The sequence below is a fragment of the Myodes glareolus genome, chromosome 24 (genome assembly GCF_982192425.1).
Source record: "Myodes glareolus chromosome 24, mMyoGla1.1, whole genome shotgun sequence".
NCBI lineage: Eukaryota > Metazoa > Chordata > Mammalia > Rodentia > Cricetidae > Myodes > Myodes glareolus.
Window position 1 is genome coordinate 22,877,847 of NC_142049.1, and position 23,598 is coordinate 22,901,444.

At 42.5% G+C, this 23,598-nt stretch overlaps 1 protein-coding gene across 3 annotated transcripts in view; it reads left to right on the forward strand.

Moving 5' to 3' along the window:
• Chd2 (chromodomain helicase DNA binding protein 2) overlaps nucleotides 1–22,363 on the forward strand; it is a 113,083-nt gene extending 90,720 nt beyond the window's left edge. For all 3 annotated transcript variants that reach the window (XM_048434830.3, XM_048434831.3, XM_048434829.3), the window contains 6 exons: nucleotides 643–777; nucleotides 2,646–2,824; nucleotides 6,489–6,588; nucleotides 9,222–9,435; nucleotides 14,536–14,782; nucleotides 19,159–22,363. In XM_048434830.3, coding sequence (XP_048290787.1) covers nucleotides 643–777; nucleotides 2,646–2,824; nucleotides 6,489–6,588; nucleotides 9,222–9,435; nucleotides 14,536–14,782; nucleotides 19,159–19,492 — 1,209 coding nt within the window. In that variant the 3' untranslated portion in view covers nucleotides 19,493–22,363. The remainder of the gene's footprint in view (nucleotides 1–642; nucleotides 778–2,645; nucleotides 2,825–6,488; nucleotides 6,589–9,221; nucleotides 9,436–14,535; nucleotides 14,783–19,158) is intronic.
• The last annotated feature ends 1,235 nt before the right edge of the window (nucleotides 22,364–23,598 follow it).

The window sequence follows — 23,598 nt, forward strand, 5'->3', positions numbered from 1 at the left end:
TTTTATGTTTTTCAAAATTTCCTAATTTTGGTTTCCATGCCTTTTCCTCTTGACTTGCAGCCTTGCACGGTTATGCAGTTGATACAGATTCCTAGATCAAAAGTTAGCTGCTAATAAAGGCTGCAGCATGATACTCTGGAAGAGTTCTCTGTCGATTCTTAGTCCTTTCATGACATTCTTGTAAATTATATTGATAAACCTGAAGCTGTAATTTAGTACCTTTAGAGACAGAAATGGGAAGAATTATAATTCAGCTGTTAATCTTGTAGGTTTGTGTAAATTGAGGTCTTCTTATTTACTTGCTCTAACAATGCACCATAGTTAAGAAATTCGAATTATAGGCCTGGAGAAATCCTTAGTGGTTAAGAGTTTGCTGCTCTTGCAGATGACCCAGGTTCAGTTCTCTGCACCCACACAATAGTTCACAATGTCTTTGTAACTCAAGTTCCTGGGGATCTGGTATCCTCTTTTGGCCTCTGCAGATTCATTCACGAGTGTGGTATATATAAACTCATGCATGCTCATACATATCTATATTCATAGGAACACCACCACCAAATAAAAAAAAGCCAAATAAAAAGAAGTCTACCCTGATTTCAAGATTATATAAATGACAAGGTCTCTTTGTAACTCTTTTGAAAGGTTAAAGGTGGTGATGCCAAGTCTTCAAGTAAATCAAAGCGATCTCAGGGTCCTGTCCACATTACAGCAGGAAGTGAGCCTGTTCCCATTGGGGAGGACGAAGATGATGATCTGGACCAGGAAACCTTCAGCATTGTAAGTCTTGAATAGAGGGTGCTGATGCTTGGGCACAGTGCTGTGCTCTTCCCTTCACAGGTTCATCCACAGATGTGGAACATTGTGTAAACTTGTGTATTGCTTATTATGTTTGCATACTGTATTTTGAACCAGAATAGTAGGATATCTTATATTCTTGTTTTTATGAGTATATGTGGACCCGTGTGAGTTTATATGTTCCACACCTGTAGAGGAACCTGCAGAATTTAGAGGGTTCTCAAAGGCATTTGGGAAATAGAAGTATGCTGAATTGGAAGCAGAGCATTTAGAGATCCCATCTTGAAGAAGAATTTGCCTATTCTTCTTTGGTCTGTTGTTTATAGAGAAACTGGTATCAGTGACTAAGTTGAATAATATTAGGGTAGATGATAACTCCCTGGGTCATGTTGGTACTCTTATGATAAGGTATAGAGGAGAAAGTGGATACTGTGGAGGTCTAGTAAGAAGGGAATCTGACCTAGTCTGGAAGGTCTAAGAAGAGATGTTTGATTTGGGGTTCCGAAAGAGGAGTAGAAGATAAGAGGGAGAAGCGGGATGAGGGTGGGGCGGATATACCAGGGTGCTAGGAGCATGTGTGGTGGCTCCTGTGGCTAGAGTGGTGGGTTGAGACTGCCAGCTGGTGAGGAGAAGGACCTTGCCTAACATTTGAAGTGATGAAGTTCCTCACCATACCTACTTCCACGATGCGGAGCTGAGAACTGACCCAGGACATGCGGTTGTGTTCTCAGGGAAGGACGGGAAGGTGCTGCCTCTGTTATGTGCTCCCCAGCTCTGTTCTCTTTGCGAGCATCCACACGTCACAGCTCACTACAGCAACTCCTTGCTAAAGGAGAAGCTGTCTTCATTGAAAGGTGAAAATACTGTCCTAGGCTGACCGAAGAGATACTGTTCCAGTTCTGTGAGGTCTTTTGACCTTTCTGTGTCTACTCTAAAACATCCTAGCATATGCATATTTTTCTTTGTAGTTAAGTCCGTTTTCTTAATTCTTAATTTCTCTTATTTTCTGTGAGCATTATGTTTTATATGAAGTTCACTTAGGTACTAGAAAGATCTCAATAAATGAGTGAATTGAATAAAGGAACAAATTCATCATTTCTTTGTTTTTCCTTAGTCTTTTGCATATAAACAAACTAATGTCTGCTGCTTCTGTGTTACTGGTTTTCCTTTTCTGTGAAATTGGCTTTTGAACCAAGGGTCTTGCTCATATTAGCCACTTATGTGGCTAAGTATGTTGGCACAAGTTTGTAACTGCACTACTGTGGAAGCAGAGGCAGGAAGAGTACAAACCCAAGGCCAATCTGGGCTACACAGCGCGTTCAGACTAGCTGGAGCTGCATGGTAATTTATCTTTTCTGCAGAAATCACTTAGGCTTTTTTTTTCCACAGTCATTTGTATTTTCCAATTTGTAGTGTCTTCTTTTATTACATTTTAAAAGTTGAAGTTAAACACTGAAATATGCCCACGAGTTTCTAGCTGAGGAAATGACCTTAGTGTAGTGGTTTTGTTTTTGTTTTTTCATTATGATGATCATGGTTTTCAGGTTAAGCCTATAATACTGTTTTACATTTGATCTTCTTAGTGGCCACAGCCCTCTTGCAGATGAGGAAACAACATTCAGAGAGGCTAAGTCAGGTATCAAAGGTTCTCACATGATCCCAAATATGGTGACGGCACTTGTCCCTCGGAGTTTCTAGGAATCTGCACTTGTCCCTTTTCACTGGTGTTACCCACTCCTATAGTGACACGTAGCATGACGGCGGGGTGCGTTTTCTTCAGTCTCGAGTGTGTGGACGTGATAATGAACTCTCTCCTGCAATGGCTCATTTCCTCTGTTGGCCTGTTCCAGTGTAAAGAGAGGATGAGGCCTGTGAAAAAGGCCCTGAAGCAGTTGGACAAACCTGACAAGGGACTCAATGTGCAAGAACAGCTGGAGCACACCAGGAACTGCCTGCTGAAGATCGGAGACCGCATAGCCGAGTGCCTTAAAGCTTATTCAGACCAGGAGCACATCAAACTGTGGAGGAGGTAACCCGCTCTGGCCTTGAATCTCCCCAGTTTCATTTGACAATATGTGGGTGTGCTCTGTTTTTTAAAATAGGTAGCATAGTCACCTAATAAAGCTTTTGCTGACAGAATTTAACTGCTGACAGCATAACTGTAGGCGTCAACTTCTTTTTCACGAAGTAAACCATGTTGTCATTACGTTAAGACCAGCCTTCTGATGTGGCAAGATTGTGCCATTAGTTTAATTTATAAGAGAAAGAAGAAAATGATGGTGATGATGATGATAATCATCGTCTTTCTGGCTTATTCTCAGAGTATTTGCTTTAAACCCATAAGACATAGGAACTAGAAGAATACTTTACTCATCAGGTTAGTAATTACATATTATTATATCTACTATAAATTGGTTGGTTCCGTACTGTCTTAGTTATTGTTTCTATTGCTGTGATACAACACCATGACCACAGGTAACTTGAGGAGGAGTTTATTTCAGCTTATGTCTCTCAGGTCACATTGCATTGCTGAGGGAAGTCAGGGCAAGAACTAAAGTAGGGCAGAAACCTAGAGACCTGAACTGAAGCAGAGCCAGTGGAGGAGTACTGCTTACTGGCTTGTTCCTCATGGCTTACTCAGCCTGCTTTCTTCTAGAACCCAGGATCACTGGTCCAGAAGTGGCACTTCCTACAGTGGGCTGAACCCTCTCATATGTCAATCATCTACCAAGAAAATGTATGGGGGCTGGAGAGATGGCTCATTGCTTAAGAGAACTGACTATTTTCAGAGGACCTGGGTTCAATTCCCTGCACCCACATTGTGGCTCACAGCTGTCTGTAACTCCAGTTCCAGGCTGCCCGACACCCTCACATAGATATATGTGCAGGCAAAAACACCAGCGCACATAAAATAAAAATAAATAAATAAATAAATAATTTAAAAAGTATGTGATAGGCTTGCCCACAGGCAATCAATCTGGTGAGGACCTTTTCTCAACTGATGTTCTCCTTTCCAAAGCTGACATAAAAACTAGCCAGTAGAGGTATAACACAGGAAGTGAAAGAAAAGTTAAAAGCACATGAGCGTAGATTCTCTATTTTCATCTCCTTTAGTTAAAGAACGCCTAGTAGTACTTTAGATTAAGACATTATATATGTATTAATAGATATATAATTTATATGTATTAATTTATAAACAAGTTAAGTGGCCCTTATCAGAGATGCTTAGAATCAGAAATATTTTAGATTTTGCAATACTCATAAACATAAGTAATGACATGTCTTGGGAGTGGAAATCAAGTCTTATACAAAATCACTTTTGTTTCATATATACTTAATATCCAGAGCCTACAGGTATTCTTTCACAATGCATTTATTGCATTTACAGTTTGATTGTGACCTATCATATAACTTACTTCTTGAGACCTCAATCTCGGGATTTTCAAAATAGGGACACTCAATGTGTATTCCATTTAGATATTTTGAAGAGATGATAACTCTCTAAAGCAACAGTAACAGTAATTAAGATAGCAGCACGATTTTGTAATTGAGGATTTTGTAATAGGATGATGAAACAGGAGGGTCAAATATCAAGACCTTCATAGGCTATAGACTGAGTTCAGGGCCAGACTGGTCAACCTAGTGAGAAGGAAGCTAGGCAACAGTGGCCCACACCTTTAATCCCAGCACTCAGGAGGCAGAGGCAGGTGGATCTCTGTGAATTCGAGGATAGTCTGGTCTACAAAGTGAGTTCCAGGACAGCCAGGACTGTTATACAGAGAAACCCTGTCTCAAACTCCCCCCAATCCCCGCCAAATAAATAAATAAAAGAGGAAAAAAAATGGGGGGACAGGACTGGGGATGTAACTTTGTGACTGAATAAGGGCCTAGCATGTACAAAGCCCTGGCTTCAGCTCCCAGTATTAGAGGGAATTTTGAAAGGCTAATGTTTATTTCCATAAATGGTATTTACTTTGAGTCCATGTACTTCATGGTTAATATATCTTTGTAGTCTACTTTAGTAGATCAGTTTTGAAGTGAAAAGTAGGTTTTCAGAAGCCTCAGTCATGATGCTAATGATAGCATGCCACACACCCCTGACATACAAGACAGAGTTTTTGAAAAATCATTTCTTTCCTCTTAAAACAGTTTGCATTTTTTTCCCTTTATGGAGCATAATATGGCTTTTGTCTTACCAGGCCAGAGGATGGCAGAAGGCCATCTTAAGCTGCCTAATGTGCATTTGGATTTGTTGCCATTTAAATGCCCCATCAGCAGCAGTAGTTCATTGCAAAGTCCTTGACTTTTTAAAGTTCAAAGATAGCACAAGCTATGACCTCCATAGAAACTATTCATCTAAAAGGTATGCAAACAGTTTTAGAAGTTGTATAAGAAAATGCCTTATAGGGCTGGAAAGATGGTTCATCAGTAAGAGTACCTGCTCTTCTTCCAGAGGACTCAAGTTCAATTCCCTGCATCCACATAGTGGTCTACAGTCATTAATAACTCCAGACCCTCTTCTAGCCTCCTCAGCCACCAGACATGCACATGGTACACAGACACACTCAGACCAAACACCCATAAACATAAAACAATAAATAGAAATTAAAAATCAAAAAAGAATGCCTGCAGAGGGGTGGCCAGGGAGGCTGGCTACCTTGAACTGTAACTATAGACAAGCTAAGTGGAAACTCTTAAATGAGCATAGTCAGAGCTTCAGCAGAGGCGTAAGTGGACAGCTAGGACATTAAGTGTGTTTAGGGCTCAGCTGGAATGTGCTCAGAAGACTGTTGTTCTTTATAAGAGGCCTCAGTGAGCTAAGTGGCTCTATACCACATTTCCTAGTCAGTCGCTTATCAGTGCGGCCATAGTGAAAGTGCTCCCTGGAAAACTTGGATGAGAGGAAAGGTTGTTTCTGATTTACTGCTACTTCCAGGATCTCTCTGTATAAACCCCATTTTTGTGCCATTCCTGCGCTATACAGCTGTGCCATGCTAGGACAAGGAGTTCCTGAGAGTATGAAGGAACAGATGACAGGCCTTTGTAGTGACAGCTGAGAAGAAACATGCCAGTGACACACGTTACTAGTTGATTGTTGCTTTCAGTGTGGGAGATGGTGGCAAAGATGTAGTGTGTGGCAGTGTCCTGTGTGTGGGCCAGCTTATAGAACTAGAGATGCAGGTGCTACTGTAGAAGTTAGGGGTTCCTAACACTGTTGACAAATCCCCATCTTAAGACTCACTGTCAAACTCTTGACAGAAGCACATAATGATATATTACTGATGCAAAGACTTTTTTGTTTTATTTTATTTATTTATTTTGAGATAGAGTGTCATTACCCCAGGTTGGTCTCAAACTCACTCTGTAGTTGAGGATCTGAGGGTCACCTGAAAAAACCCACCATGTGCTGGGATCACAGCATGAGCTTGTACATCCAGCTTAGTGCAGGGACTTGGAGAACATTTCCTAGTAAAATTCAGTAGCTTGCCATAAAATAAAGTCACTGTTTAGCTGGGGCAATCATGCACACCTTTAATCCCAGCACTCAGGAGGCAGAGGAAGGCCAGCCTGGTCTACAGAGTGAGTTCCAGGGCAGCCAGGGCTCCACAGAAAAAACCCTGTCTTGAAGAAACAAAACAACAACAAAATCACTTTTTAAATTGTATAATTTACTAGTACAATTTTTCTTTTAGGAACCTATGGATTTTTGTTTCCAAGTTTACAGAATTTGATGCACGAAAACTCCATAAGTTATATAAGATGGCTCATAAGAAAAGATCTCAAGAAGAGGAGGTAAAATACAATCTAGTCCTAATTTATAGAAGTGTATAGAGATACTTGCACATAAAATTCCCTTAGTGTTTGTTTTGGGCTGGTAGTGAAAAATCTGAAGGATTGTTGGTAGTAGATAGTCCACTGGCACTTTGCCTGTGTTTTACGTGGTTTCAGTACAGCCCAAACAGGGTGACAGAAACCACCACAGGTCACAGAGTGTGTCATCTGTGATCCAAACATAATTTCATACAATGTGATTTTTCATTTTACTAGCTGTTCTTAAAATTCTCCATGAGTTGCCAGACAGTAAGACTGTTATTTATTAGGTATAATAGCCAATACATTAGAGCAAAGTAGTATTTTAAAGTCCTGACAAGAATTTGTTACCCTGTTATCTCATGACCTGGAGTACTTATTTTCTAGACCCTTTCTTCTTTATATATATTTGTAGTTTGTAATGCAGCTAGTCATAAGTCTCAGGATCATAGGCAGGAAATCTATTCCTATTCTTATACGGTCATGTACGTGGCATCCTTCCAGTTTCTTACATAGAAGAATCCAAATTGCTTACTTAAAGGAGTAGACACTTGCAGTGCCCAGAAATTGTTGCCCTTTCATTTGAGTGGGGAGATGGACATAAAGGTGACTTGGCTTCTGCTGTAGAGTCAGTTCTCGTGCAGACAGGCCCTCCTATAGACCTACTAATTAGCCACATGGTCCATATCCAGATCAGCCACTGAGGAGCAATTGTGAAAATTGTTCCATTTTTACTAATGTGTCAGGTTCATGAGCACAGAGAATATGTTTTTTATCTACTGCTATTTCCGAAGTGTCTGTAGTCATGCCAGGACTAGCATGGGCACTTAGAGGAATTTGTAATGTGAACTTAATGCATTATTAACCTGGGAATTATACCGTCTAATAGTTCATAATTTAATGTTATATTCTGAAGAATATAATGTAGTGGTAATAGGAATAATACAGTAATTGTGTATTAGTGAAATTCTAAACGTAATAAAATTTTGCATTTATATGTTTATTTTGTGTATGTGTGTGTGTGTGTGAGAGAGAGAGAGAGAGGGAGAGAGAGAGAGAAAGCAAGAGAGAGCACAAACACAGGAGTGCAAGAGCCAGCACTTACCCCATGATGTGGTTTCCTATCATTCCCTAAAGTGTATCTCAGGAATCGAACTCAGGTTGTTAATCTTAGTGATGAGTGCCTTTACCCACTGAGCTATCTCACTGGCCCCTAGTCATCATAGAAATCCATGAAAGGCTCCTAAGAAGAATAAAATAGTTGGGAAAGGCTCTGATATAGAAGGGAAAGTTGGGTTGAGGATCTGCTTATACTGGTGAAGGACTTCACAGAAGCTCATGAAGCTGAGTGACAAATGTATCAATATGCAAGTATGGGGAGTGAGTTATCTTTGTCTTCCTATAGGATAGTTGTCTTGGTTAGGGTTACCAGTGCTGTGATGAAGCACCATGGACAAAACAGTCTTGGGGAGGAGGTTTATCTGGCTTATCTTTCATCATCATTGTTCATCATCAAAGGAAATCAGGACTGGAGTTTAAGGCAGGAGCTGATGCAGAGGCCATGGAAGGGTGCTGCTTACTGGCTTGCTCCCCGTGGCTTGCTCATCCTGTTTTCTTATAGAACCCAGAACTATAAGCTGAAGGACAGAACCATCTACCATGGGCTGGGGCCTTTTCACATTGATGTCTAATTAAGAAAATGTCCTGTAGGCTTGTCTTGTGGAGGCCTTTATCTATTGAGTTTCCTCTCAGAAGAGTTTAGATTATGTCAAGCTGACATAAAACAAGCCAACACAATAATTCTTCAAAATTTGTCGAATAGAGCATGCTTCTACCGTCTAAGAATTTAATTTAAAGGAATATTCAAAGGTTTAAGCATGTTTATAATGGGAATGACTGTAGTCCATTAGTAGTGGGAGGATTATGGTCATGTATTCTTACTGAAGAGTGCAGTCAAGCAGTAAATGAAATAGGTAGTATTTAACATCACGTAGGGGAAGATATTTTCATAATGTGCTAAGTGAACAAAGAACAGAACAAATTAATTATACATAAAAGGCTTATATATGGACCAAGTTATTTAATAGTCATTCTCCTCATGGCTAGCTTTTAAATCACTTTACACTTGAAAACTTTTATTTTGAGAATTTTACTTGGGTGAGGGAATGATATAGCTTGAAGACTTTAGTGTGCTGTCTCTTCCCATCTGACAGCTGGCAGTTCTTACTCTCGTTAGCCTCGGGAGCTTAGCAGTCATAACTTTTTGTAGCCAAGAGAGTCCTCTGAAAGTGCCAACTACCTGGCCACTTGTACAGGAATAGGCTATGTGCAGGGACACCTGGCGAGTGTGTTTTTTCATGGGGGCTTTGTTAGCAGAGGTGAGTTTTCTCTGGTAATCTCACAGCCCAGCAACCCCCTTAGACCATTGCAGCTGTGCAGCTCAGCAGAGCTCACAAGCAGTTTCGGTAAGACATTACTAAATGACAGCTCAGAAGCATAGAGGAACAAGATGGAACTGTTTAGGAGGGCGTCTTTATTCTGGTCTCAGGAACTAAGCCAGGGTCCTAAGCTTTTCTACTTTTTTTTTTTTTTTTTTTTTTTTTAAATTCTGCCAGGAACAAAAGAAGAAAGACGATACGCTTGGTGGTAAGAAACCATTTCGACCAGAGGCCTCTGGTTCCAGCCGGGATTCTCTGATGTCTCAGTCCCATACCTCACACAACCTCCATCCTCAAAAGCCTCATTTGCCTGCCTCCCATGGCCCACAGATGCATGGACATCCAAGAGATAACTACAGTCACCCCAACAAGAGACACTTTAGTAATGCAGGTAAGCCGTTAGATAACTTTTAAAGAGGTGTCCAAGCTCCAAATCATTCCATTTCCCAAGACCTTCTTGTCTGTTCCTGGTTTTTATAAAACACGAAATAAAGATCTAGAAGATTAAGGGGATCACAGGTACTGTAAAAGGTAATGGGTGGGGCTGGAGAGATGGCTCAGAGGTTAAGAGCACTGATTGCACTTCCAGAGTTCCTGAGTTTAATTCCCAGCAACCACACGGTTGCTCACAACCATCTGTAATGAGAGCTGGTGCCCTTTTCTGGCATACAGGCAATACAGGCAGAACACTGTATACATAATTAATAAACAAGCCTTTTAAAAAATAAAGGTAATGGGCAGACTTACAGAAAAACTTTTATTCTGTGTGCAAGAATGATCACTAATTAAGAAAATGTCCTACAGGCTTGCATAGGTGTTAAGGTGGGCATTTTAAACTGCTGATATTGAGTGGGTGACAAAGAGATAACCAAATAGAAAAACTAAGCAGTGGACAATGAAGAAGCGACCTTTATTAATGAGAGAATTTCACAAACTGCACTCTGATAAAGGGCTAGTATGTAAAAATAGGACTGGTTAAGAAATAGGGGACAGATGGATCTAAATAGACATTTCTCAAAAGATGGTGCTGAACTCCGAGATGCCCTAAATTAATGTATAGGCCAGACAGGGAGGGCTTTGATAGAAGAAGCTAAGTCAGTAGAGAGGACTGTACCCATTCTGTGCTGAGTACTGAAGATTGCCCATGGGGCCACACTGCATTTTGCTTTTGGAATCAACCAAACCAGGATGTATCAGAGACTTTGTTTATGGACTAATGTATACAAGATGCTGCTATCTGTATTGACCTGAGTCTTTTTCAGTAAACAACATAGGTTTGTTTAAAAAAATATGATTTAATGTCCTCAGATTTCACTATAAGTAGCCTTAGACCCAGTGGACATTTTCCCAGCTGCTAGAGTCATGCTACTAGTGGCTCAGGGACTTTAACCTGTGGCCTGTCCTTTGACCTTTAGATAGGCATCTGTACCTCAATAAGCCCTTTATTTCAGAGACCTGTTAGTCTCAAGTTTGTCTTAATAAAGGTGTATAAATGACCAACAGGTATATAGAAAAGTACTCAGCATAATGGGCCATACTCTTATCAAAGAAACACAGTGTTGATAAGGATGTGGATGTGTTCTTAGATTAACATAGCCGTTATAGAAAACACAAGTAGGGGTTTTTAATAGCATTAAATATAGAACTCTCATAACCTACAAATTATGTGTATCAAAGGTATCAGATCTCATGGTTTATTAATGCCAAATACTTTTTCACAAGAGCTAGCACATGGAATCAGCCTAAGTGTCCATCAGTAGGGAGTGGAAAAAGGAAGCGTGGCACATGTACACAAGGGAATATTAGTTACCTGCCACTGTGACAGTGTGGATGAGCCCGAGAGTACCGTGTTAAGAGTTGTAAGCTGGTGCAGAAAGATAAATACGGTGTGGTTTCCTATGTGTGCAGAGTCTTACAGGGTTGAACGTAGAGGATCAGCAAGAACAGGATTAAGGGGCTAGGGACTGCTGGTTAAAGAATGCCACAGTTAGGAGAAAGATGCTCAAGAGGAACTGTCCAATAAGTTAATAATAAGATATTAATTAGCATAATATAAAATAAAGTAATATAATTGATACAATAACACAATCATTGGGAGGTTTTAAATATTCTTTCCACAAACACAAAAAACGTGTTAACTCGGGCTGGAGAGATTGCTCAGCCATTTAAGGCTAAGCTCACAATAAAAATATAAGAGTTCGGTTCCCAGCACCCACGGCTGTCTCTCCAGCCATTAAAAATAAAAATAAAAAAATAAAAATAATAATAAAAAAGTATTAACTCAGCTAGCATTGTATACGTATGTATGTAATTAACATGTATTTTAAGACATATACAAAATAAGTCTTATAATTTTTATTTGTTAATTTAAAAAACTTGAAATTTAATTTTTTGAAGCAAACCTTATAAAGGAAAAGGGAAAGTAGATTGAATTAAATTTTGGAGATTTGTTTAGAAAAAAAGAGAAATGGCTAGGGGCACACCTTTTCCATTCCAGCACTTGAGAGACAGAAGCAGGTGGGTCTCTGAGTTAAGGCCAGCCTGGTACAGCCAGAAATGCATAATAGAGAGACCCTGTCTCCAAACAAACAAAACAAAAGAAAAACATAGAAATCAAACTCAAGGTGAGTGTGGTGGAATCTGTTCCCCCAGAAACAGAGAGACTGAAGCAGGAGAATCCTGAGTTGATTTCCTGAAGCCTGCTGGTGGTAAAGTCAGGCAGATATCTGTGTCTTGAACCACCGCCCCCCCAAAGAAAAAAGTTTTCCTCAAAACCTCAATACAGCTATGTGGTTTTTTGTTTGTTTGTTTTTTTAAGATATAGATTAAGGATTAGGAAATTCATACAGAAAAGTAACACCACCCATATGGCAAAATGACCACACTTGTCATTCAGGAAGTGTTAAGTTAACAAAGTTTTCACTCATTCTGATCAGCAATAATTAAAATGAGAAATGCACACTAGTTATTAAAGAAGAACTTGAATGTCCACTAATTACAAGAATGGTAGAATGAGTGTTAGGACATCTGTACCCAGTACCATCCACCATTACAGAGTACTGGCTAGACCAGCCATCGTTCAATTGCTGGTAATATCAGCACTTGGAAGGCCAAGGCCAGAGCCTGACTGCTCTTCCAGAGGACCTGATTCAGTTCCCAGCACCCACATGGTGACTCACAACCTTATCAGCAACTCTAGTTCTAGAGAATCTAATTCCTTTTTCTGGCCTCTGTAGGCACTGCATACGTGTGGTGCATATCCACAGATATCCATCCTGGCAAAAACACTCATAAATGTAAAAGAAAAATAAATAAAATTGGAAAAAAAAGAGAAGTCAATGAGGGAAATAATAAGAAGCAAACAATAATTATGTTATATTTTTACACTAATCATGTATTAAAAACCCACGTCTGTATCTTTAAATTTACTGAGGTGAAATTCATACAGCATACAGGTAAGCATTTGTAGGTGAACCATCCAGTGGTATTTGTACATTCAAAGTTCTGCACAATAGTAATAGTTCTGTCCCTTCCTAAATTTCTCTATCACTCACATGGAACTTCTGTTCCTGTTCTCCATCCTCTTTATCTTTCTAGCTGTCTTTATTGTGCCCTGGAAATGAATTTATTCAGAATAGTTCATATCAGTGGAATATACAGTGTGCTACCTCTTGCGACTGGCTTAGCAAAATGTTTTGAAAGTTCATCCTAATTCTAGTGTGAATCAACACTTAATTTCTTTTTATGGGAGGATAGTATTTCACTCAATGGATATACTTTTTTCAGTCATCAAAGTTTCTCCTTTTTATTGTTGAGAATAGTATTAATATAAACATTTATATTCATTTATTTGCTTGAATACCTATTTGCAATTGTTGTAGCTAGGTATATGGGGATGGGATTTCTGGTTGTATGGTAACTACTTGGCTTCCTGAGAAACCAGCTTCCCCTAAGTACTTGTATGAACAGAAAAGGCCGTGAAAGTGCAAGTCTGATCCGTGGTGGCTATTGCCTTAGACTAGTGGGAGTAGGGGTGAGTGTTTGAATTTAATGGCTAATCATTGTTTATTTCTTCACTAGTTAAAATAAGCAGAAATTATTTTTAGAGTCAGAAGAATAAAAGGAAAATTACTGAACAAGACTTAAAGCATATAGAAAGTATAGAAACCTAATATAAGATTTATCTTACTGATTCAATTTTCCTGTAATAATCAAGAAGTACATTTCTTTCTTTGGTTCTAAAATTCCATTTATACTCACACATACACACGGTTGATTTCGTGTTAGAGGCTACATAGCAAGGTATTATCTTAAGAAGTGCCCCACATCTCCTGTAAATTTTTATACAGTAAAATTATGTCTGGGTCTGGCAAGATGGCTCAGGGGTTAAGAGCATTGGTTCTCTTCCAGAGGAACTGGGTTCAGTTCAACATATTGTGCATGTGTTTGTGCCCTTTAGACTTTTTGTAAAAATTTCAAGTTTTTTTTTTAAAGGAAATTTATCTTTGTTTCTTCCCTCTCAAATGTGGTGTATTGCATACCTACACCAGGCCTGTGGGGAGGCAGAGGCAGGCAGACCTCTCTGAGTTCAAGGCCAGACAAAGCTATATAATAAATCCGACCTAACCTAAAAAATATTGAATTAATTGCTGTTACTTGGGGATTTATTTATTTTTCATTGTATGTGTATGGTATTTTGTTTGCATGTATGCCTGTGCGTCCTGGGTATGCCTGATGCCCACAGAGGTTAGAGGAGGCCACAAAGCCCCTGGAATTGGAGTTATAGATGGTTGTGAGCCTCCATGTGGGTGTTGGGAATTGAATCAGGTCCTCTATAAGAGCAGCAAGTGCTCTTAACCACTGAGCTATCTCTCCAGTTCCAGTTATTTAAAAGTCATTGCTTATTAACTTCCTCAGTGCCAAAACCATTTCTTTGTGTTGTTTCCCATTATATGCTCTTTTTTCCTTTTAATTTTTGTTCTCATGTTTTTGGTTATTTTCCCTAGTAGGTTGCATGGCGCTTTAAAACTTGTTGAAGCATTAGTTGGTATTCCCAGACTAGGAGGTGTCCATCTCAGTGTGGTACCCTTCCCCTTGGGGATCACCCTTAGTTACAGAGGTCTTCAGAGGCTCAAAACAACTTGTGTCAGAAGGTTGAAGCACCTTCAGCTATGTGAGGGCGTTAGTGAAACAGCATCGTCACTTCCAAGCTTCCTTTGGGGTTCTTGAGTGAATCTCATTTTAAGAGTCTATTGTTCATTGAGGCAAGCAAGAATGCAACATGTAAGCCATAATTTGGAAGATCTTAGCAGGGACAGAGGTAATAGATTTTCTTTTGCCTTAGAAGTTGTTGGCAACAGAGAAAATGTTAGGACTCATTCATTACTCACGTTAGCCATAAGGCTGAGGAGGAAATGGTTGTCTCCTGACATGTCCACCCGCAGTAAATGCTTCCGTGTGCTGCAGTTACGAAACAGTTCTCTTCCTGCAGATCGAGGAGACTGGCAGAGGGAAAGAAAGTTCAACTATGGCGGTGGTAACAATGCGCCCTGGGGCAGTGACCGGCACCATCAGTATGAGCAGCAGCACTGGTACAAGGATCACCATTATGGTGACCGGAGACATATGGATGCCCACCGTTCTGGAAGCTACCGACCTAACAACATGTCCAGAAAGAGACCGTATGAGCAGTACAGCAGTGACCGAGACCACCGGGGACACAGAGACTATTATGACAGGTGAGTAGACGTGTGAGAGACCAGGTACTGACCCGACTGCACCTGCTTATGGGAGAAAGGATGGTGACGCTTATACAGTTTGTCTGTCTACTGCATCCTGAGCGTGTTGCATGTGTCAGCTATAAATCCCATATCCCTGTTATCAAGATAGCTGTAGGATGCTGGAAGAGGGAGTTTTGTAGCTGTATTGATTACCTTAGGTGGATGAGTGCTTTGCCCACATGTGCATGTACAAGTGTAGGCCTGGTACCTCGGAAGGTCAGAAGAGTGTGTTTATCTCTGAACCTGGGTACAGAAGATTGTAAGCTGCTATGTGGGTGTTGGGAGCTGAATCCAGGTTCTCTACAGGAGCAGCGAGTGCTCTTAACACCTGAGCCATCTTTCTAGCCCCACCCCCTTAAAGAAAAGTATTCCTTTGTTCTTGGAGATTTTTATGCATGCATATAGTAAATAATTTTGGTTGTTTCACCCCAGTACCCTCTCTCCTCCCTCCCCACCTTGGCTGCAGTTCTTCTTCCAGGAGGCCTCCCTTCTACCCCATGTTGGTAGTTGTGACCCAGTGAGTTTGCTTGTGGTTGCTGCATGAGTAGGGTAGGGTATTGTCTATGGCATGGGTAAGTTACGAGTAGCTGCATCACTAGAGAAAATGACACTATTCTCCCAGCAACCCTTCTGTGTTTTCATCTTTAAATTAGCATATAAAGTGTTCTATACCATCATGATATTTTTGAGCAGAGTGTTTCTGTGGTTCTCCTTCCCCGTCTCTCCCACCCTTCTGTTATCCCTGCTCTCTTGTAACTCCCTCCCAGAGTCTTTTCCTCTCCCGTGTCCCCATACTTCTTCATCACATAAATACATCCTCTCTTGGTTTCCTTTCTACCTTAAACCTGTTCCCATATATACATTTTAGGCTAGTATCCATGTACGAAGGAGAACATTTAATTCTTGTCTTTCTGAGTTGAGTTACATTGTGTAGTGTCATACATTCCAGATTAATCCATTTTCCTGCATATTTTTGGAGAGGCAATGTTAGGAGATTCACTAGCCAGCCAGCATAGCTATAGGTCTCAGTGAGAGACTTTGTCTCAAGGTCGGGGCAGTGACACGTTTTAACTGGTGAAGGTGCTTGCAGCCAAGCCTGATGACCTGCCTTTAGTCTGCATACATATTGTGGCATATATGCACACACATACGTGCACACAAAATTAATAGATGAAAAAGTTATTGTAATGATATTTCTTTAAAAGGTGAGTGGTGCCTGAGGTGTGATAGCTGAGGCTGGCCTCTGGCCTCCACACTCATGTGCATTCACACCTAAATATGTGTCTACATGTGTGAATACACACACACTTTAGAGAACACTAATAGTTTTTAATGTGACCCTCAGTCTTACCAGGTAGCAGAGGTGGATACAAGGCTGTGGTCCTTGCTTGCCTGGATCCACTTGTTAAAGTCAGAGCCTTGGAGGTTGTACCTTCTCTGCAGCCATACAGTGCTATAGTGAGGCAGTAAGCCAGCTCCAGATTGTGAGTTGGTGAGTGTGGGAAGAGAGAGCACTGTTTTCACCAGTCTTTAATTTGGAGTTAGGCTGTTGACTAAACTTCATAGCAAGGCGGTCTCCCCTGGCTCATGTTATACTTTATGTTTAGACTGTACCGTGGGTTTAAAGTGGGGCAACATTTCATACGTCATTTTGGTGTCCTGCTATTGTTTTGGAAGCTGCATTTAGATGAGTAACAGTAGCTCGCATTAGCCGCCTCAGATGAAAGAGCCTCCACCCTCACTGCCTCCTGGCTTCCGTAATCTTGTCTGGCTCCTCTGTGTTGGTCTGCATTTTGCCTGGTCTGTCCTTTTGCCCGCCCTTCTGTGTTTTCCTGGGGCTGTGCTGTGAAAGGTGTTTATTTTGAAGGTGTCTTTGCTGGGTATAAAGTTTTAGATTGCTGGTTCCAGACTTTCAGGGACTCCTCGTTGTCTGCTTGTGTGCTTTCTGACAAAAGCAAGGCCTTTGTTCTTCTTTTTCCTCTTTATAGACCGTTACTATTTCAAGCCCTGGCTATGTAGTGTAACATATGTATCATACGCTGTGCATATCTGCCTGACTGCCCTCCCTGCCTCCATACCTGTGTGGTGCAGAGATTAAACCCAGAGCTTTGAATGTACTAAGCCAGTGCTGTACCACAGAGCCGCTTCCTAGCCCTGGCAGATACTTTGTGTTTCTTATACTCAGGAATTACTCAGCTTTCTAAATGTCTTTCACCCATAAATTTGGGAGATTTTCAATATTTTTCAAATATTATTGCCATCTTTCATTCCTCTCCTTCAGAAATTCGAATTGTACTTACTATTATCCTGCTTGAAGTCATGGTATACTGGCTAGACTCTGTTCTAAGAACTGTCTCAGTATCCTTATCTGCTGACGATTTCATTTGATTAGCTTATCTCATGTATCTTATTCTCTTAGTGGTTTCCATGCCCAGTAATTTATTAGATGCCCTATAAGATACCATTGACAGTAGTACTCCCTGCATGCACCCCCCCAGACGCATGCGTGCGCGCGCACACACACACACATACACACACTCTTATCTGTCTTTCATTAATTATTTGTTCCCTTGACTTCTCGGGTTATTCATCCTTCTCTTCAGATTGAAATAGTCTTTTTAATATCTTCTGCAGAACTGGCTTAGTGGTCACAAATTTCTTTGGTCTAGGCGTTCTCCACCTGTGAGTCACAACCCCTTTCAGGGGTCCAGTGACTTTTTCATAGGGGTTGCCTAAGACCATTGGAAAACACAGATATTGACATCCTGATTTTTTAAAAACGATTTATTTACTTATTATGCATACAGTGTTCTGCCTGCATGTATACCTGCAGGCCATAAGAGGGCATCACATCGAATTATACACGGTTGTGCGTCACCATGTGGTTGCTGGGAATTGAACTCTGGAAGAGCAGCCAGTGCTCTTAACTACTGAGCCATCTCTCCAACACTTTAGTCTGTTTTTTATCATGGAATGTTTTTATTTCTTCAGTTTAATTTTTAATTTTGTTATCTTTTAAAGATAAACTCCCCACAACCCCCAGACAGGGTTTTTCTGTGTAGCCCTGGCTATCCTGAAACTATGCAGCCAGGCTGGCCTTGAAGTCAGATATACCTGCTTCTGTCTCCTCAGTGCTGGGATTAAAGATGTGCAGCACCACTGTCTGGCTTTTACAGATTTATATTTACCTTTATTTATGTATAGGTGTTATGGGTATATGCATTTATGAGTGCAGGTGCCCTAGAAGACTAGAGGCATCAGATCCCCCTGGAAGTGGGTTCTAGGCGGTTGTGAGCCTCTTGACATGGGTGCTAAGAACTCTAGAGGCTAGAGGAGCAGCAAGTGCTCTTAACCACCGAGCCCTCTCTCCAGCTCCTCTCCTTCAATTTTAATAGATTGTTTTGCTGGGTATAATAATCTGGTTGACAGTTGTGGTCTTTCAGGACTTGGAGTCCATCCTTCCAGGCCCTTCTGCTTTAAAGGGTGCTGTCAGTATTATTCTGTGTTTTCTTAGGTGTCTGCTTTTCTGGGCGACTTGTATTTTCTTTCTTATAACTTTAAATACCCTTTATTCTGTATTTTTTGATGTTTTAACTATAATATGCCATGGAGGTTTTGTTTGTTTTGTTTTTCTTTTTTTTTTCTTTTCTAGCCTTGTTTATGTGATATTCTTTAGGTCTCTTGTATCCGAATGGGCATCTTTTCCTCTAGTTTTGGGGAATTTTCTTCTCTGGTTTTACTAAAGATAAAACCTTTTTTCCTTCTCTTTTGTATTCCCCTTCGTGCCATAATACGGAGGTGAGGTCTTCTAATGGACCTCACATTCTCCCGTGTTCTGCTGGGGCTTTCTTTGGCAGCTTCCTCACTGGCCTTGGAGGAATCCAATTGCTCTGTCTCCATCCCTGCTGTTGCTAACATGATCCTTTCGTTGTCATGGGTTTCTACTGAGGTTTCCATCCCCGGAATCCTTTCAGTTTGGGTTTCCTTCAACAATTCAGACTGTTCTCATATTTTGGATTGGCTTACCCGCTCATTCATTCATCTTTGTCTTTGAGTTGTTTGCTCATAGTGAAATCTTTTTTAAATTCTAGGTCTTTTAGGTCATTTTTATTTGGAGCCATACTATAGATTGGTGTTTTTGGAGACATGTTGCTTACTTCTTTGTGTGTGTGTGTGTGTGTGTGTGTGTGTGTGTGTGTATGTGTATTTGTGTGTGTTGGTTTCCTGGTGATAGAAACATTTGTCTCTGGGTCCATGTGTGTATGAGGAAATGAGAGCAGAAGATGGAGAGTCTGGTTGTGGTCCTTCAGCTGATCCTTGCATCTCTCTTTCAGGCACCACCATGACTCTAAACGGAGGAGATCAGATGATTTTAGGCCCCAGAATTACCACCAGCAGGATTTTCGACGAATGTCTGACCACCGACCTGCAATGGGCTACCATGGCCAGGGACCCTCAGACCATTACCGCTCTTTCCACACAGACAAGTTGGGGGAGTACAAACAGCCCCTGCCCTCATTGCACACTGCAGCCTCAGATCCTCGCTCACCCCCTTCCCAGAAGTCTCCTCATGACTCCAAGTCACCCTTGGATCACAGGTCTCCTTTGGAGAGATCGCTAGAACAGAAAAACAACCCAGACTATAACTGGAACGTTCGGAAAACATAAAGGACAGCTCCGAGAGGGGCATGATCACGGGAGTCATCAAGCACTTGGACTTTTTGGTCTGGTCCAGCGGTGGCCAGTGGTCAGGCTAGCGAGTGGAGTTCTTGGATACGCTGCTGCTGAATCCACTAACGTGGCGGCTGAAGGAGCACTTCAGGGAGTCGGAGGCCTTCATCTGCTGCTTTGGTTTGGTCTCCACTCCTGCACTTTGGCACCCTGTCCCATCCTAGCCTGTTGTAGCCTCCCACCTCTGTGGGTGCTAGGAGGAAGAGGTGACTTTATGTACCAGCTTCATTGGGCTGCTTTCCCTGTGAAGGAATCGGGGATCTTGAGAGTCAATGAATGTTATATTCAGCATGAGTGACCAGGGCAAGGACCCGCTGGACAGCGTGTGATTGGTTCACTATGACGTGAGGGTGCTGCTGATGGGAAGTGGGAGGTCACAGGGTGGGTTTCACACTGCAAGACTTGAAAGGGGAGCAGGTATACCCCTCAGATGTTTCTGGGAGAAGTGATACACTTGGTCTCATTACGTGAAGTGGGGTGGTCATAGAGAGACAGGAAACAACTTCCACCATGGCATCCTACCTGCCAACACTAATTCTTCCCGTACTATCTTTGTACATTTCAAAGGTTTGGTCTTCTGGTGGAGTCCACTTTCCCTCTTTGTCAGGGAGAGTTGGATCCCTCTGGCTGACTTTAGAGTACTGTGACTTTGGCATCATTGATGCCACCGTGGGTCTTACTTGTTTGGGGCATGGGCTAAGTGGGTGTAGGGGTGGAGATGGGACTTTGGGGTAGTGTCACCAGGAAATAGGAACCCCCGGTGGGTTTCTGACTCCTATGCTGAGAAGGAGAGTCACAGATCCTGGATGGGAGTGGTGGTAGCCTGCTGGTGGGGTGCCTGCTGGTAAGCCCAGAGCTGGGGCACTCATGCAGATGGGGAGGGGCGGGTTCCTAATGTGGGCATTGGTGGTGCGAGCAAGCAGGGAGCTTTCAGTATTGGAGTGGGTCAGCGAATGTACTTGCATCTTGGTTCCTTTACACAGCTTGAAGAGGCAGGCTATACAAACCCAAACATCTTGACAGTTGAGGTTCAGTCAGTGAGGTTCAGTCAGGGAAAAATACCTGAGGGGTTACATTTTCATTGCAAGTTGGGATTCAGCAGTATCAAACCCTGTTTCTTTACGATCTGTAGAGTATAAACCTAAGTTAATTTTTTCCCAACTCCCAAACAGCCATGTCTGGGGAAGCTGAGCTGTAAGAGGACAGGAGGCCTGTTGGGGTCAGATTGGGTCAGGTTGGGGGGAGGGGCGCTGGCGGGTTGCATCATTGAATGGCTCTTCTTGTGTATGGATAACTGGGTTGCGCCTTTGGTTTTACTCACTTTCAGTATAGCTTGCCAGTATTGTTAAGGTATCCAAAGCCTTTCTAGATGGAAACAGGAAAACTGACTTTAACATATAGATGGTGTGGTGAGAGTCCAGGCTCATTCTGAGTTGATGAAAAGTCTTCTTTTGGACATACGCAGGATTCAGCTCTCTGAACTCCTTTGGGGATGGGGTGGACCCATCCTGGGCAGTACCATTAATGACTTTCCCAAGACAAGCTTGAGTTGTGTCTTTGAGTCCGTCGTCTGGCTGTGGCATGGCTGTGGTGGGCCATTGCTTCCGCTACTTAGAGCACCATAGACCTGGCTGTACTGAGTCGGTCCCTGCAGCCAGTGCTCAGTAGACCGTCACCTTCTGGGTGCCTCATGGCCCCTGGTCCTCATCCTGATCTTGGGCATGCACTGGAGTCCTCTGGCTGTGGTCTCCTGCCTGGCGGCCTGCCATGATTTCTCACACAGTGAACAGTAACTATAGTTGGAGCTTCTTGCTGGTGATACCAACACTAATATTGGTTTGCTGGGCTCTTTGGTGCCCATCCACGCTTACCTAGGCCTTTTTCCCTTTCCACTTGTTGGTAGAAGGTACAAGTTATTCTCAAAGATGTCTCATCATGAGGAAAAAGGAACTTCCTTTTGTTTCCTTCAGGACTAAAGTGCCATAATATGTAGCAAAAGGCAATACTGACCAGATCAGTGTTACATTGATTGTAGATTGCAGTATCTCCCGTCAGACATCTGGTTTGGGTTTTGAAGTGTATCTGATGAGTGTGTTGGGAGAAAGGAGGCTTTCGTCTTGCTTTAAACCAGCATGTGCCCCATACGCTTACAGCAGCAGTCTGCACAAGTGGGCGAGGCTGTCGGTGGAGCTCTGTTGGAGCCTCGCTTTGGGCAGCTCGTTGTTGAGGAAAGGCCTGAAGTACTGTGATGCCCCGTGACCCTAGACCAGGAAGGTGAGGTTTCTGCTGACCACTGTGTCCTCTCATTGGCCAGCCTGCAGGAGCCCGATCTCCTGGTCCTTCCTTGGACTCTTGTGTAGTCATTCCGTAAGCCCCACAAAGGGAACGCAAACATTTCTCACTGTGCTGCTGCTGCTCTGACCTGGTATGGCCGGCAGCTGCATCAGGCGTTGCAGAGCAAAGGTGATGACTTAAGTGTTCACACACACAGCAACACTGAAATCTTAGAGACCAAAACCCACATGTCAGCAGGAGCCGAGTCCAGGCCCAGCACCTGTGGTCTTGTCGCTCATCTGAGGCCAGCTGTGTCAGGTGAAGAGAGCCATGCCAAGGGTCCAGGCTGCTTTAGTCCACCTGTCCCTACTCATTTGGGGACAGGTGGTTTTTCTTGTAAACTTGTGGACTTTTGAAACCTGTTGACTAAACAGTAATTAATTTATATTTGTGAAAAATGCCACTGTCCTAGTGATTTCTGATGTAAATAATGTTGTTTATATAGTATGTATTAAATTTTCCTACATTGTAAAACTGCTGTACTTTTGATTCTTGTATATTAAAAAGCGTTACTAAGGATTTTTAGAATCGGGCTAACCAGTTGCATTACATTCTGGTGTGAGGCTAATGTCGTGAAGATACTTCTCTCTCCTTCCTTTGCTGGCAGCATGGCCATGTGTCCCAGCTTGTCATCGATGGAGTTTTTTTCTAAGTTGTGGTTTTGTTGCTATAGACAGTTTCCTGTCCCTGAACAGCTCCAGGCCACAGCCCACAGCTGTGCACCTCATGAGATGGTAGGTCATGCCGGACTTCCCTGAGCTTCTCTGGGGGTCCTGGGGAGGCCTGTCGGGAAGGAGGTAAAGACATCAGGCCTGCTAGCCTGCAGCTTTTGTGCGGTTCACAGTTGGGTTATATATTCCTGAGTAGAGAAAGATGCCTTCTAATGGGAACCGTGACACAGACGTTAACTTGCAATTTGGCACAAGAGGCAGCTCGGCTCCGACATGGCCCAGACAGAGCAAAAGCGGCCTGGCCTGTGAGTGGAGAGCCTCCTTGCAATCTTGTCCAGGCCCAGGGCCACAAAAGTGACTTTGAACCCAAGCTCACGTTTTTATAAACCCATGCTTCTGAAGAGTGGTGAGAGACCACTGCTGGGACTCCATCCTGCTAGCCATCTAGGACCCTTGGGTGCAAGAGGGCAGCGTTAAGCCTGGCCTGGCAGTGGGTGGCAGCTGGACTTTTACCGTCCAGAGTTAGTTCCTAAGTGGAGAAGCATGGAGGGCCGTTCCTCTGAAGAAAGTACTGGTAATCACCACCACCACACCCCCCCCCCCCCCCCAGCCAGCTGGGCTGGCTCTGGGAAACTCAAGAACAAGTGCTGCAGTAATCTATTATGATTCCCAACAGTGACAGGCTTCCAAGGCCGCTGTTGCCAAGATGCCTGCCTTTTACTGGAAGCTGCCGGCCTGGGGCCCTCACCTCCCAGTGCCTCCCTGGCAGGGACGCAGATGCTTGGCAAACACCACAAACCCTGCTCAGTAAGTGCCAACAGAAAGGTCACTTACTGAAAACTAAAGACCAGCAGTTTGCCAGAAAAGAATAGAGCCTGTGACTCTTAAAGGAGCCGCACTAGCATCGCCATCTAGTCAGAACTTCGATCCATGCTGCCTCCTGATTTTGTGGAGTGCCTTCTGGATGCAGCTGAGACAAATAAAACCTTCCTGCATGTTCTTGTTTATGGTGGAGCCCTGCCCAGCCCCTGTTGATAG